Genomic DNA, 17191 nt, shown 5'->3' with positions numbered 1-17191 from the left:
AACTGGTTGGGTCTGGTGTACAGAAAGAAACAGAGAGCTTTGAGGCCTTTCTGGTGGGGGATGGAGGTGCATAGGGACTGGACATCCATAGTAAAAACTAGATGATGGGGGCCAGGGAACCTGAAATCCTTGAAAAGATCAAGAGCATGTGAGATGTCACAGGTGTAGGTTGGAGGGTACTGAACTAGAGGGGATAAAACAGAGTCGAGGTATGCAGATATGAGTTCAGTAGGACAGGAACAAGCTGAAACAATGGGTCTACCTGGACAAGCAGATTTGTGGATTTTGGGTAGGAGATAGAAACCGGAGGTGCGGGATGCAAGAACTATGAGGTTGGTGGCAGTGCATGGGAGATCCCCAGAGTCAATAAGGTTGGTGATGGTGTGGGAGGCAATGGCCCAGTGTTTCTTAGTGAGGTCCTGTTCGAAGGGCAAGTAAGAGGAGGTGTCTGAGAGTTGGCGCTGGGCCTCAGCAAGGTAGAGGTCAGTTCGCCAGACTTCTACAGCATCTCTCTTATCTGCCAGTTTGATGGTGAGGTTAGGATTAGTGTTAAAGGAGTGGAGAGCTGAGTGTTTGGAAGGACTGAAGTTGGAAAGGGAGAGAAGAGTGTTGACGTCTAGACCGCTCATGTCCCGTCAGCAGTTGGCAATGAAAAGGTCCAGAGCAGGCAGAAGACCAGGGCGGTGTGTCCAGAAAGAGAAGGAGGGTTGAAGACGGGAGGAGGGATCATCAGTGTGGGATGGGGTGTTCTTGCTAAAGAAATACGCTCGGAAGCGGAGGCGGTGGAAGTAGCGTTCAGTGTCGTGGAACTCACTGAGGTGTGGGTGCAGGGGAACAAAAACAGGCCCTTACTGAGGATAGAACGTTCTGACTCATAGAGGGGAAAGTCGGAAGGAATGGTGAAAACCCAGCATGAATGAGAGCTGGGATTAGAGGGGGGAAAGGGGTTGGCGGTGTCTGAGAAGGGAGGTTTGGAGTGTTCAGGGATGGTGGGGTGAGAAGAAGATGGAGTCTCCGAGGACCCAGAAGCTGGCATTGGGACCTGAGAGAGACAGGATTGTGGAGTGATGGTGGGAAAGGGGAGACAGGGATTCCAGCGGCAGTGCATGCAGACCCATCCTGAAGACCGGAGTTGGAATTGGTGGTTGAGCAATTGGCACTTTGATGTTTTTGAATTTAAAGTTGTAAGGTCAAAGTCATTGAAGACAGCACCACAGATTTATAGGGCCATAAGGAAAAAAACAGCAGTCCAGATCTCAGATAATCTTGTAATTCTTAATTAGGATATTGTGTGCAGTATTTGGCCTCATAATATTAGACAATATGAGAGTTTATTGAACATAAAACTTTTTTTTCTCTGGTTCTTAAAAGTTGTTGCTAAATACCAGACACAAAAATCGATGCAAAAACCTACATTTATCTTGTACATAGTAAAAGGCAAAATTATAGTTCTATGTACATAGACTGAATCCAACAATCACAAGGTATTATGCTAAGGTATTAGTCAGCGGCACACAGCTAGAAAACCGGCCCTTCGGCCCACAGAGCACTTGATATCAACTATCCATTTATACCCATCCTATTTTACTCTCCCACATTCCCAACACCCCCAAATTTTACCCCTCCCACACACACCCCCAATTAACCTATTAATCCATACATCTCTGGGATGTAGGAAGAAACTGGAAATTCCCGTGTGTAAGGGGTTTCGTCTTTTATGTTACTGCGTAGGCTAATTAAAATGGCTTCTTTGTTATGTTAAGTGCTGAGAAAGTTCTCTCGCTAGCAGACAACAACGAGTTGAGCGAACCTGAGGCTTACCAGGGGGCTACACATGTACAAAGTCCAGGATGTATTCACCTTGTGAATGATACTGCAGTAACAGGACAACTGATGCTTCCCTGAATGACTAAACTCAACATGCGGCAGGATGCAATGACCCCGGGGGAGTGGGGGGAGGGTGGTGGCTACTGATATGCGTCCATAACTCCAGAAGACAACATGAAGGAAACATTACACAAGTGACAGCTTGCAGCAAATATAAATGAATACAGATAGCAAAAATATCTTTTATATAGAAAGTTTAACTGTCCTCCAAAGAGGGAGAGGGATTGCTTCAGCTGATGACTTGGGCTCATCCTCAGTAGGTTACTGACTTCTTGGCCACTATTATAGTGTTCTTCATGAGTGTTGCTACAGTCACCAGACCCACTCCACCAGGGACAGGGATAGTGTAACTTGCCTTCTTGATCTCTTCAAAATCAGAATTTCTTACCAACTTAGTCTTTCCTGTTACAGGATCATGTACGTGATTGATGCCAAAAGTATTACAACTGTTCCCTCCTTGATCATATCAGCAGTAATCACTTTTGGAATTCCTGCATCCATGATGACAACATCAGCCAGAAGGAGGATGTGAGCCATCAGTAGCTCCTAGGGTGTGAACTTGTGGCTGATAGTCACTGTGGCACGCCGCTGGGTCTCTCGTGTCTTCCATCAATGGGAAGGAGAACGGCAATGGGCATCCCGACATTCTTCAGCCTTACCACAACCACCATGTTCTTACTAAACTTCTTGATCCCCGTCCTTTTAATCATTCCCCAGACCGCTGCGGGGGTGGCCAGAAGAATCGTCTGTTGATCCAAGCAGACTTCCAATGTTGACAATACAAAACCCATCTATGTCCTTTTCCAGAGTGACAGCATTACAGACAGAACACATTATACTATCAATAATGCTGCTGATGCTGGAAATTGAAACAAATAAAAAAGTATTCTGGAAAATGTTCAGTAGGTTAGCCAGTATCTGTAGAGGAGGAAACACAACCAATGTTTCAGGCCAATGACCTTTCATCAAAATTGATAATGAACTGAAGAAAGGTCATTAACGTCTGAGAAATACAGGATAAAACAAGATTTGTTGAATAATAAGAGCAGGGTACTGGTGAAAGATGCATTCAGGTAATAAGGTTTCAATTAGCAGTAAGCTATCACCACATAGCCAGATTTTCAGTAAGGCCGCAGCAAGCTTATGGATAGCAAGTGCCTTGTCATAAACGAATGCACATTCTGGACGGAGATGCAAACAGATTCAATGATAGTTGATCCACCAGCAGAGTCTTCAGTGCATACACTGGGAGGGATAAGTGAACTTGATGTAAATCGGCAATTAGCCCCCAACAGTTGCACTGACTGAGAACAATGGTACCATTATAGCATGGGCTAGTGAACAACATTTAAGAATTTTAGATGTAGAACAAATGTTTAAACTCAAAAATATTGTGTCTTATTTTGATATAACTTATTTCAACAGTAAATTTTTCAGATGCTAAAATTTTAACACTGAAGGGGAGTCACAATAGCATAATGATTAGAGGAATGCTTTTGTGCTGCCCTCAGCACATTCCTCACTGATCTGATTTGATTTGACACAAACAATGCATTTCACTGCATGCTTCAATATATACTTGACAAATAAAACTAATCTTAATTTGAATATAGATTAAATTCACATTATTGACAATCATCAGACTAAGAATGAGAGTTTTTTCTTAATTTGTAGAAATCCGTCTTGGCTAATACCCGAACAATGGTGGTAACGTATTAGCCAGCATTACATGCCCCTTACTAAATCTGAATGTGGGGCAGGATGCAGAACAATTCACAGGAGAGATGGCCAACAATTTTGTCTACAAAGTTTGTCTAGGCAGAGCTTAGGAGGTTGATGGTGGCTAACAGCGACTCCTTTGCTTGCATCTTCAGAAACAGCTCCATTTCTATCTTTAATATCTTTTTTTTCCCTTTCAAGGTTCTTTTGAAGACCCTGACCTGGAGTTACATACTGATTTTGGTTCTTTGCGGAAATAGGACCCACTCTCACGGTGTCACGACTGGCCGCTTTTCGATATGACAAGGATGCAGCCTGGAAGACGAGCGTGCCTTCAGGGTGCCGGATTTTCATAGCTCTGGAGGCGGGCAGATTCAAGGTCAGTACCACCGCCTGTGTTATGGGAGTACACAAAAGATCAAAAGCAGCGAGCTGGCTGCTGGCTGTGCCCAGAGACCCAGGTTCTTTGGGCACAGAGCTTGGAGAATACGACGCAACAGACTTTTAACACCATAAGTCAGCAGAGTTGTTTTGTTATGTCTCCCCTTTCACTGTGAAACGGGGATATCTCTTTTTTCCTTATTAGGGAGAGAGAGGGGGCCTGTGATATGTCAAATACCGAGTGAACGAGTAGTCTTTAGAGTACTGCAAGTCTGTGTCTTTGTTGATGCTTTGCTGCATGCTTGAGTGCACGGTGGGGGGTGCCGATGTTTTTTGATGATGGGGGAGAGGAGGATTGTTGCTTTGCTTTTGCTTATGCGTGAGAAAGGGGAGTTGGGGGGCTTTGGGGTTCTAACACTTAACTGTCATTTATTCTTCAGGGCACTCTGTTTTCACAGATGTTTACGAAAAAAAAGAATTTCAGGATGTATATTGTATACATTTCTTTGACATTAAATATTCCTATTGAACCTATTAATACTGGAAAAAAGACCACATATGCCAAAACATTGGCACACTAATACATTTTAGAATATATCATAATTGCCATAACTTACCAAGAGTTCAGAGGTTCCTAATTTATCCAGTTCTAGTGATTGTATTCTCGAAATATGTACTCCCATTTCTCGGTGTATTCCTGAACATTCTATACATGTCAAAATTCCTAGGTTGGTTGACAGCCAAGTTGGATCTGTACAAATACATAAAAAGTATTCATTGTAAAACAAATCCTTCCTCCAAAATAATAAGAGAATATATGTAAATTATTGGAAATAAATAACTTCTGGTAAGATGGCGGCATGCTCAGATGCAGCAGCCTCTACGAGGCAAACCAAAGGTGATAATGTCTTTTTTAAACATTTTTTTTTACAATTGCAACACCCTGCTGGACATTAACGAGTTAAAATATTGTAGATCTACCCCATCAGCGAGTTGCTTGTTAGCAGAGAAACTGAAGAAGCTAGACTTAGACCATAAGACAAAGGAGCAGAAGTCAGCCATTCAGTCCATCGAGTCTGTTCCACCATTTTATCATGAGCTGATCCATTCTCCCATTTAGTCCCATTCCCCCGCCTTCTCACCATAACCTTTGATGCCCTGGCTACTCAGATACCTATCAATCTCTGCCTTAAATACACCCAATGACTTGGCCTCCACTGCCACCCGTCACAACAAATTCCACAGATTCACCACCCTCTGGCTAAAAAAATTTCTTCGCATCTCTGTTCTGAATGGGCGCCCTTCAATCCTTAAGTCATGCCCTCTCGTACTAGACTCCCCCACCATGGGAAACAACTTTGCCACATTCACTCTGTCCATGCCTTTTAACATTCAGAATGTTTCTATGAGGTCCCCCCTCATTCTTCTAAACTCCAAGGAGTACAGTCCAAGAGCGGTCGAACATTCCTCATATGTTAATTCCGCATATTCAGGGATATATATCCTATCGAAAGGACAGACAGGTTGGCAGAGGGGGTGGGCTGGCTCTGTTGGTGAGGAATGAAATTCAGTCACTTGCGAGGGGGGACATAGAATCAGGAGATGTAGAGTCAGTATGGATAGAACTGAGAAACTGTAAGGGCAAAAAGACCCTGATGGGATTTATCTACAGGCCCCCAAACAGTAGCCTGGATATAGAGTGCAAGTTAAATCAAGAGTTAAAATTGGCATGTCGCAAAGGTAATTCTATGGTTGTTATGGGGGATTTCAACATGCATGTAGACTGGGAAAATCAGGTTGGTACTGGACCCCAAGAAAGGGAGTTTGTGGAATGCCTCAGAGATGGATTTTTAGAGTAGCTTGTATTAGAGCCTACCAGGGAGAAGGCAATTCTGCATTTAGTGTTGTGTAATGCCAGATTTGATAAGGGAACTCGAGGTAAAGGAGCCATTAGGAGGTAGTGACCATAATATGATAAGTTTTAATCTACAATTTGAGAGGGAGAAGGGAAGATTGGAAGTGTCAGTATTACAGTTGAACAAAGGGGACTATGGACCCATGAGGGAGGAGCTGGCCAAAGTTGCCTGGAAAGATACCCTAGCAGGGATGACAGTGGAACAACAATGACAGGTATTTCTAGGAATAATAGAGGGTACAGGATCAGTTCGTTCCAAAGAGGAAGAAAAATTCTAAGGGAAGTAAGGGGCGACCGTGGATGACAAAGGAAGTCAAGGAGAGTATAAAAATAAAAGAGAGCAAGTATAACATAGCGAGGATGAGTGGGAAGCCAGAGGATTGGGAGACTTTTAAGGAGCAACAGAAGATAACTAAAAAAAGGGGAAAAGATGAGGTACGAAGGTAAGCTAGCCAAGAATATAAAGGAGGATAGTAAAAGCTTCTTTAGGTATGTGAAGCAGAAAAAATTAGTTAAGACCAAAGTTGGGTCCTTGAAGACAGAAACTGGTGAAATTATTGTGGGGAACAAGGAAATAGCAGACAAGCTGAACAGGTACTTTGGATCTGTCTTCACTAGGGAAGACACAAACAATCTCCCAGATGTAATAGTGGCCAGAGGACCTAGGGTGACAGAGGAACTGAAGGAAATTCACATCAGGCAGAAAATAGTGTTGGGTAAACTGATGGGACTGGAGGCTGATAAATCCCCAGGGCCTGATGGTCTGCATCCCAGGGCACTTAAGGAGGTAGCTCTAGAAATCATGGATGCATTGGTAATCATTTTCCAATGTTCTAAAGATTCAGGATCAGTTCCTGCGGATTAGAGGGTAGCTAATGTTATCCCATTTTTTAAGAAAGGAGGGAAACAGAAAACAGGCAATTATAGACCAGTTAATCTGACATCAGGGGTGGGGAAGATGCTGGAATCAACTATAAAAGATGAAATAGCGGCATATTTGGATAGCAGTAGCAGGATAGGTCTGAGTCAGCATGGATTTACGAAGGGGAAATCATGCTTGACTAACCTTCTGGAATTTTTTGAGAATGTAACTATGAAAGTGGACATGGGAAAGCCAGTGGATGTAGTGTACCTGGACTTTCAGAAAGCCTTTGATAAGGTCCCACATAGGAGGTTAGCGGGCATAATTAGAGCAAATGATATTGGGGGTAGGGTACTGACATGGATAGAAAATTGGTTGGCAGACAGGAAACAAAAGTAGGGATTAACAGATCCCTTTCAGAATGGCAGGCAGTGACTAGAGGGGTACCACAAGGCTCGGTGCTGGGACCGCAGCTGTTTACAATATACATTAATGATTTAGATGAAGGGATTAAAAGTAACATTAGCAAATTTGCAGGTGACACAAAGCTGGGTGGCAGTGTGAAATGTGAAAAGGATGTTATGAGAATGCAGGGTGACTTGGACAGGTTGGGTGAATGGGCAGATGCAGTTTAATGTGGATAAATGTGAGGTTATCCACTTTGGTGGTGAGAACAGGAAGGCAGATTATTAGCTAAATGGTGTCAAGTTAGGAAAAGGGGAAGTACAATGAGATCTAGGTGTCCTTGTTCATCAGTCACTGAAAGTAAGCATGCAGGTACAGCAGGCAGTGAAGAAAGCTAATGGCATGTTGGCCTTCATAACAAGGGGAGTTGAGTATAGGAACAAAGAGATTCTTCTGCAGTTGTACAGGGCCCTGATGAGACTACATCTGGAGTATTCTGTACAGTTTTGGTCTCCAAATTTGAGGAAGGACATTCTAGATATTGAGGGAGTGCAGTGTAGGTTCATGAGGTTAATTCCCGGGATGGTGGGACTGTCATATGTTGAAAGATTGGAGCGACTGGGCTTGTATACACTGGAATTTAGAAGGATGAGCGGGGATCTGATTGAAACATATAAGATTATTAAGGGATTGGACACGCTGGAGGCAGGAAGCATGATCCCGCTGATGGATGAGTCCAGAACCAGAGGCCACAGTTTAAGAATAAGGGGTAGACCATTTAGAACAGAGTTGAGGAAAATCTTTCTCACACAGAGGGTTGTGGTTCTGTGGAATGCTCTGCCTCAGAAGGCAGTGGAGGCCAATTCTCTGGATTCTTCAAGAAAGAGTTAGATAGAGCTCTTAAAGACAGCGGATTCAAAGGATATGGGGAGAAGGCAGGAACGGGGTACTGATTGTGGATGATCAGCCATGATCACAGTGAATGGCGGTGCTGGCTCGAAGGGCTGAATGGCCTATTCCTGCACCTATTGTCTATTGTCTATTAACTCTCTCATTTCCGGAATCATTCTAGTGAATCTTCTCTGAACCCTCTCCAACGTCAGCACATCCTTCCTTAAATAAGAAGCCCAAAACTGCACACAGTACTCCGACTGAGGTCTCACCAGTGCCTTATAGAGCCTCAACGTCACATCCCTGCTCCTATATGCTATTCCTCTAGAAATGAATGCCAACATTGCATTCGCCTTCTTCACCACCGACTCAACCTGGAGGTTAACTTTAAGGGTATCCTGTACGAGGACTCCCAAGTCCCGTTGCATCTCACAACTTTGAATTCTCTCTCCAATTAAATAATAGTCTGCCCATTTATTTCTTCTGCCAAAGTGCATGACCATACACTTTCCAACATTGTATTTCATTTGCCACTTCTTTGCCCATTCTCCCAATCTACCCAAGTCTCTCTGCAGACTCTCCGTTTCCTCAGCACCACCGGCCCCTCCACCTATCTTCGTATCGTCAGCAAACTTAGCCACAAAGCCATCTATTCCATAATCCAAAGCATTGATGTACAACATAAAAAGAAGTGGCCCCAACACGGACCCCTGTGGAACACTACTGGTAACCGGCAGCCAACCAGAATGGGATCCCTTTATTTCCACTCTCTGTTTCCTGCCAATCAGCCAACGCTCTATCCATGTATGTAACTTTCCCGTAATTCCATGGGCTTTTACCTTGTTTAGCAGCCTCATGTGCGGCACCTTGTCAAAGGCCTTCTGAAAATCCAAATATACAACATCCACTGCCTCTCCCTTGTCTAGCCTACTTGTAATTTCCCCAAAAAATTGTAATAGGTTTGTCAGGCAGGATTTTCTTTTAAGGAAACCGTGCTGAGTTCTGCCTATCTTGTCATATGCCTCCAGGTACTCCTTAACCTCATCCTTGACAATTGACTCCAACAATTTCCCAACCACCGATGTCAAGCTAACAGGCCTATAATTTCTTTTTTGCTTCTTTGCCCCCTTCTTAAATAGCGGAGTGACATTTGCAATCTTCCAGTCCTCTGGAACCATGCCAGAGTCTGTTGACTTTTGAAAGATCATTGCTAATGCCTCCGCAATCTCCACAGGTACTTCCTTTAGAACACGGGGGTGCATTCCATCTGGTCCAGGAGAGTTATCTACTCTTAGACTATTCAGCTTCCTGAATATTTTCTCTGTCATAAATGTGACTGCGCCCACTTCTCTTCCCTGACACCTTTGAGCATCCGGTATACTGCTGATGTCTTCCTCAGTGAAGACTAATGCAAAATACTCGTTCAGTTCCTCCATCATCTCCTTACCTCCCATTACAATTTCTCCAGCATCATTTTCTATCGGTCCTATATCTACTCTCACCTGTCTTTTACTCTTTATATACTTGAACAAACTTTTAGTATCCTCTTTTTGATATTATTTGCTAGCTTCCTTTCATAGTTCATCTTTTCCTTCTTAATAACCTTCTTAGTTTCCTTTTGTAAGCTTTTAAAAACTTCCCAATCCTCTGTCTTCCCACTAATTTTTGCTTCCTTGTATGCCCTCTCCTTTGGTTTTACTTGGTGCGGATCATGCTGCTGCTTGCAACAGACAGGCATTGGAATGTGTGCATGAAAGCGGTGTGCAGTCTAACAAGTGGTCATCTTTGTCACTTTTCTTGCGAATGCAAGATCCTGTTGGAATTGTTAATGTGGAATGCTGCAAGTCTGATTCACTGGTTTATCAGCGAACGGCAGGGGAGCTGTGTGGCCTTGCTCAAACTGAGGACGAGGCCTCAAGCTGCATGTCGCCTGTTTGCAGCCGCCTGGGAGAGAGGCGTTGGAGTCAGTGTGCTGTGCGTACATGCCAGAGTCATTGCTGCCCTGCAGAAGACAAGATGCATTCTATTCGACTGCACACTGCTACAACATTCATGGACTCAGGGACTTGGAATATATATATATATATTTTTTGGGACTACATTTTACTGCTGTCCTACATTGTTATATGTGCCTTGTGCTGTGTATGACTGCTGGCGCTATGTTTTGCATCCTGTCCCGGAGTAACACTGCTTTGTTAGGCTGTATTCATAGGTATTCCTGTAAGGTTGAATGATAATTAAACTTGAACTTAAATGTAACATTGTTTTAAAGGTGACGAGTGTCTCAAATTTAATGCCATACACGTTTTGTACATTTCTGCTCTTAAATTTTCCTCATCATAGATCATGCATTAGATTCTGCTAGTATCAGCATTCATTTGAACACAGTTGATGCCACCATTAATAAAACACACTAAATTATTCTCCTTTTTTGCCATATGGAGAAGGTAGTGAACATGTTTTGTTTACAGAAGCAAATTTATATGTCTCCATGTCAGAATCAGAATCAGCTTTATAATCAGAGACGTATGTCTGGGAAATTTGTTGTTTTGTAGGACTAGTATTGTGTAATACATAAGAAAATGCTACAAGTTACAATAAGAAATACGGAACAGAAATAGTAGTGCAAAAAAGAGCAAAATGTAAGGTAGCATTCATGGGTTCATATTCTATTCAAAAATATGATGGCAGAGGGGAAGAAGCTTTTCGTAAACTGTTGAGTGTGTGTCTTCAGGCTCCCGTACCTCCCCCTGATTGTAGCAATAAGAAGTGGGCAGGTCCTGAATGGTGGGGGTCTATAATGATGGATACTGCCTTTTTTGAGGCATTGCCTATTGAAGAAATTCTCGAAGGTGATGAGGCTAGTGTCCAGAATGGAGCTGGATGAATTTGCAACCCTCTACAGCATTTTCCATTCCTGTGCGCTGGTGCTTCCAAACCAGACTGCTAAGCAACCAGTCAGAATGCTCTCCATAATACATCAGTAGTATATAGCTGCTGGCGTGCTTCAATTTGTTGTGTCAGGATAGATTTTCAGAGATGTTGACACCAAAGAACTTGAAGCTGCGCACCTTTTCCACCGTTGAACCCTTGATGACGACTGGTATGTGATCTCCTGACTTCTCCTTCCTGAAGTCCACAATCAATTTCTTAATCTTACTGATGCTGAGTGCAAGGTTGTTGTTGTAACTTCATCTTACCCTACAGGCCACAACTGCACTATTTTTACAGTTATGGGCCTGATCAATCCCTCAAGGCATGGATGGCACTCAAGTGACATTCAAGGAAATACAATGCTTAAGTCTGAAACTGGATGCTTTATCCACAAGATCTGTATTATTCCATTCAATTTACCAGCATTCTTCTGACCAACGCTAGGATGGAGCCAGCACATTTCCAGCATGGGAAAACAATCTACTAAAATCACTTAGAAAGATCTTTTAATGTGATTCCAGAACATGAACATTGAGCTAAATAGGCATACTTGTGTAACACACTCAAAGTGCTGGAGTAACTCAGCAGGTTAGACAGCATCTATGGAAATGATTAACTAGTCAACGTTTTGGGCAGAGACCCTTCATCAGCACTGGAAAGGAAGAGGGAAGATAGCAGAATAAGAAGATGGGAAAGGAGGACAAGCTAGGAGACTGGTGAAGCTGGGTGGGCGAGGAATGAAGTAAGAAGCTAAGAGGTAATAAGTGGAAAAGGGCTGGAGAAGAAGGACTCTGATAGGAGAGGAGAGTGGATCATCAGAGAAAAGAAAGGAAAGATGGGCACCTGTGTGAGGTGATAGCTAGGTGAGGAGAAGAGGTAACAGGCCAGAGTGGGGAACATTTATGGTGTAAACAATGCCCTTCAGGAACTCTGTGAAAGGCAAAGAAATCAGTGGTAAAAATCAAACTTCAGCAATTACTTTGAAACTGTCTCCACAACATGAATGTTAAGTATATTAAATCTGAACTACATATATCATTAACCAATATTATATGCAAAATACTGTAGCAATTGTATGACACACATGAACAGGCAATTGTGAAACTCAAAAATAAAATTTACAATAAGATTGCATATCACAAGTATTACCTGCAGGTGGCAGAAGGTTAATTTAACAAAACTAAACTGAAGTAAGTTTTTTATAGATCTGTATATGTAGCTGCTTTTGACACTTCGTTGGGCACAGCAGCTACATAAGAAAGATCAGATCTGTTACCCAAGAATGAACAGTGGTATAACAGAACCCGATTTACTATCGCTGACATATTTCAAGATTCAAGATTGTTTAATGTCATTTCCTGTACACAGTGTAAAGGAGGGAAATGAAATTTCATGAATGAATGGTCTAGATAGATGTCAATGTGGAGAGGATGTATCCTATAATGGGAAAGTCTTGGACCAGAGGGCACAGCCTCAGAATATTAGAATAGAGATGAAGGAGAACTTCTTTAGCCAGAAGGTGGTGAATTTGTGGAATTCCATACACAGTGTGGAGGACATCCTTGGATATATTTATAGCAGAAGTTGATAGGTTGATTAGGAAGGTCAAAGGTTACAGGGAGAAGGCTGAAGAAAAGGTTTGAGGGGGAAAATAATTCAGCCCTGACCGAATGGCTGAGCAGACTTGATGGGTCAATTACCCTAATTCTACTAGGTCTTATGGTCTTATAAGAGCAAGTAGGTGAATATTCGGTAATGCCAAGATGACCTTTAAACTTGTGTGGTGATTTAATCTATAATCATACATCGAGCTTAACTAAATAGAGTAGATTCTAGTTAATTGGGACACATAGGGACCAGTGCATTTTGGCTCAATAAAGAGGCTGCCCCAGTTAGCCAAAGTTTCATGGAAATGTTAAAAAGGCATAAAAAAGTCACACTACAGTTTAACAGAATAACAAATTGTGTATTTAAATGAAAACAGAACAAACCAGAACATTAACAATACTACTACAGCACTATAAAACTGTAATTCCTAATAGTTATCGAGGGAGGAATTCATCCACAGTGCAAGTCTTTTGATTGACTGTGAACATATCAGCACAGAGACCTAGTGCAGATAATGGAATGCCTTCATATAATGCATTCAACAAGTGAATTCTCCAAATCTTCATTTTCATTGTAATAGTCAAAACTTTTAAATTCTTCGTACTTCCTAACTTGTTGAAGTAGTGAAATCATTTCATATTCACTCTCTGCCATTTCTTGCATCTCCAACCCTGAATGCTTTAAACCATTGTGAGCAAAACAGTTCTGAATTGTTTTACTGCTTATTTCTTGCCAACTATCAGTGACAAAAATTACTGCTTTTGAACACAAACACTTGCAATTGACGATCTATATTATAACAGCAGCTGTGTAAAAAGGGCCTGGAGGATTATCAGGGACTCCAGCCACCCCAACCAAAAACTGTTTCAGCTGCTTCCATCTGGCATAAAGGCCAGGACCAATAGGCTATGGGACATCTTCTTTCACCAGGCCACCAGATTTAGCAATACATATTGATCTGATTGAATATCTGACTGTACATACATGAATACAAAACAATTATGTATATAATCTTAGTGCCTGGGCAATATTTCTCCCACAGCTCCTTTCCTCATTGTCTGTACATTGCAACAGAGATGCAGCATAAAGATTGTTATTCCCTCATATTGTGAGGTAGATGTAAGAAATAAAACTCTAATTCTAATTCTATTTAAAAGCCATTCACTCTAAGCACAGTGCAGTGTCTAATAGCCACACAAGTACATGGAACTTACATGAGTTAGAAACTTTTTGGCAACAGTCTCCAGGCCTAATTAAGTGGCAGAGGTCCCATACAAAAAAATAAACAAAGGGAATCATGGATATCTTTTTGATTAGTTTTTGTTTTCCAAGATTTGTCCCAAAGAAGCAGCTGCCCCAATTAACTAGAATCTACTGTATATAAGAACATAAGAAATAGGAGCAGGAGTTGGCCGTCTGGCCCAACAAGCCTGCTCCGCCATTCAATAAGATCATGGCTGATCTGGCCGTGGACTCATCTCCACCTACCCGCCTTTTCCCCATAACCATTAATTCCCCTACTATGCAAAAATCTATCCAAACCTGTTTTAAGTATATTTACTGAGGTAGCCTCCACTGGTTCATGGGGCAGAGAATTCCAAAGATTCACCACTCTTTGGGAAAAGCAGTTCTTCCTCTACTCCGTCCTAAATTTACTGCCCCAAATCTTGAGGCTATGTCCCCTAATTCTAGTCTAACCTACCAGTGGAAACAACTTTCCTGCATCTATCTTATCGATCCCTTTCATAATTTCAAAGTGGAAGAGAAGAAGATGGCGGCGTGACACAGCTTGTGCGGCCACTCCGGTCAATGATATCTGTAATCTGTCAAGTAGGGTGCCGTGCACAATCCTGATTTGATGGAGACAGACGTGAGAGAACAGAGGAACATCTGGAGAAACTTCTGAAATGCCTTTTTCGCTGCCGCTGTTACTGTGTGATCCAGAATCTCCGGAGGGGAAGGCCCCGAGTCCTCGGCCTTGCTTGTTGCTCAGCACTCGGGACGGAGTCGAAGCGCTCGGCAGAGATGGTGCTCGGTGTCGAAGGGCTGGTCAGAGGCTCGAAGTTTTTGGGCGGGCTCAGAGTCGGCTGTGGTCAGGTGCTTCCAATGCATCAACAGTTGCCGGTGCCTGGAGGTTTATGGCAGAGAGAGCTTCTCCCTTCTGCTGCCTGTTATTGGGACCATCAGGACTATCAGGAGTCGATCGGAACCTTGAGACTTTTTTTTAACTATTCCCATGGTCTGCTCTTTATCAAATTATGGTATTGCTTTACATGGCTGTAACTATATGTTATAATTATGTGGTCTTGTCAGTGTTAGTCTTTGGTTTGTCCTGTTTTTTTTGTGATATCACTCTGGAGGAACATTGTATCATTTCTTAATGTATGCATGCATTTCTAAATGACAATAAACGAGGACTGAGTGTCCTCATAATCTAATCTAAAAATTTTTGTATGTTTCTATAAGAGTTCCTCTCATCCTTCTGAATTCCCAGGCAACTCAATTTCACCTCATAATCTAACCCTCATCTCTGGAATCAACCTGATGAACCTCCTCTGCATCTTGTATATAAAACAAGGTCTGTCCTGTATCAAAATGTCCAAGTAATTCTGTTCCTGAAATGCATCCCCATCCAGAACAGTGCCTTTTTCGAACTTCTGAATTCAAAACAAGCCACCTGCAGCAAATGTAACACCAATATTTGAAGGTAGCGGCGGGGGAGGAGAGAGAGAAAAGAGAAAATAGAGAAATCTAGGCAAGTTATCCTCACATTAATTTTTAAGAAAATGGTGGAATCCGTTAATAACAAATTGTTAACAGGCCATTATTGCAAACCAACATTAACTACCATGGATTTAATTCTAGATGAAATCAAACAACTTGATTCAATTTGTACCCGGTAAGACACTTCAACATTTGGTCAGAAAGCTGCAGAACAATTCTAAGAACACATAATTAAAACAACATTTTAAAATCCTATTATGAAAAGAATAAAGACCTGGTGCTCCACAATCACAACAGATATCATTGCCAGGCATCCGTTGCACATCTTCAATGATGGCTTTGGTTAGATCCTCTATGCTATTCTCTCCACTGGTCTGCTCTCCTCTGAATGCCATATTTAATGCTTCCTCTTTGCTGTTAGTTAATACTGATATCCATCTGTGTGGAAACAAATTAAAAATATCAGAATTACTATCACCTCAAATACATTAGCATATCAAAAATACATTTTATAAAATTGAGTATCTTGAATTATCTTAGTGAAAATATCAGTACTAAACTGTTTACAGAATTTCATACGGTGACGAAAGGGCATACAGCAGTGATATATCACAGTTAGTTGACCGGTGTCACAGCGACAACCTTGCATTCAGCATCAGCAAGACCAAAGAGCTGATTGTGGACTTCTGGAAGGGCAAGACAAGCGAACACAAATCAATCTCACAGAGAGATCAGAAGTGGGGAGAGTGAACAAATTCAAGTTCCGGGGTGTCAATATCTCTGAGGATCTAACCTGATCCCAACATATCGATGCAACTATGAAGGCGACAAGACAGCGGCTATATTTCATTAAGAGTTTGAGGAGATTTGGTTTGTCACTGAAAACACTCAAAACCTTATACAAATATACCATAGAGAGCATTTGAACTGGCTACATCACCATCTGGCAAGGGGTGGGGTGGGGGGGGGGGAGGGCTACTGCACAAGATCAGAATAAGTTGCAGAAACTTGTAAGGTTAATCAGCTCCTTCATGGGTACTAGCCTCCACAGTATCCAAGACATTTTCTATGAGTGGTGGCTTAGGAAGACAGTCTCCATCATTAAGGATCCCCATGATCCAGGACATGCCCTCTTAATACTGTACAATCGGGAAGGAGGTACAGAAGCCTGAAGGCACACCTCAGTGATTCAGGAACAGCTTCTTCCCCTCTGCCATCCGATTTCTAAATGGACATCGAACCCATGAGCACTACCTCACTACTTTTTTTCTTTCTTTTTTTTGCACTACTTATTTTAACTTAACTATTTAATAGACATATACAGAACATAGAACATAGAATAGTACAGCACAGTACAGACCCTTCGGCCCACATTGCTGTGCTAGCCCTCAAACCCTGCCTCCCATATAACCCCCCACCTTAGATTCCTCTATATACCTGTCTAGTAGTCTCTTAAATTTCACTAGTGTACCTGCCTCCACCACTGACTCAGGCAGTGCATTCCATGCACCAACCACTCTCTGAGGAAAAAATCTTCCTCTAATATCCCCCTTGAACTTCCCACCCCCTACCTTAAAGCCATATCCTCTTGTACTGAGCAGTGGTGCCCTGGGAAAGAGGCGCTGGCTATCCACTCTATCCATTCCTCTTAATATCTTGTATACCTCTATCATGTCTCCTCTCATCCTCCTTCTCTCCAAAGAATAAAGCCTCCCTTAATCTCTGATCATAATCCATACTCTCTAAACCAGGCAGCATCCTGGCAAATCTCCTCTGTACCCTTTCCAATGCTTCCACATCCTTCCTATAGTGAGGTGACCAGAACTGGACACAGTACTCCAAGTGTGGCCTCACCAGAGTTTTAT

At 42.3% G+C, this 17191-nt stretch overlaps 1 protein-coding gene and 1 pseudogene across 3 annotated transcripts in view; both read right to left on the bottom strand.

Moving 5' to 3' along the window:
• LOC140202842 (arf-GAP with SH3 domain, ANK repeat and PH domain-containing protein 1-like) overlaps positions 1–17191 on the bottom strand; it is a 531099-nt gene that overhangs the window by 140252 nt on the left and 373656 nt on the right. For all 3 annotated transcript variants that reach the window (XM_072268282.1, XM_072268281.1, XM_072268284.1), the window contains 2 exons: positions 15601–15764; positions 4605–4738 (listed from right to left, as the gene is read on the bottom strand). In XM_072268282.1, the coding sequence (XP_072124383.1) occupies positions 4605–4738; positions 15601–15764 (298 nt within the window). The remainder of the gene's footprint in view (positions 1–4604; positions 4739–15600; positions 15765–17191) is intronic.
• On the bottom strand, positions 2141–2778 carry LOC140203398 (bifunctional methylenetetrahydrofolate dehydrogenase/cyclohydrolase 2, mitochondrial pseudogene; annotated as a pseudogene).

This window comes from Mobula birostris, chromosome 9 (genome assembly GCF_030028105.1).
Source record: "Mobula birostris isolate sMobBir1 chromosome 9, sMobBir1.hap1, whole genome shotgun sequence".
NCBI classification, from domain to species: Eukaryota; Metazoa; Chordata; class Chondrichthyes; order Myliobatiformes; family Myliobatidae; genus Mobula; species Mobula birostris.
Note: the sequence above shows the minus strand (reverse complement) of the source record. Positions and strands in the feature narration are given on the sequence as shown.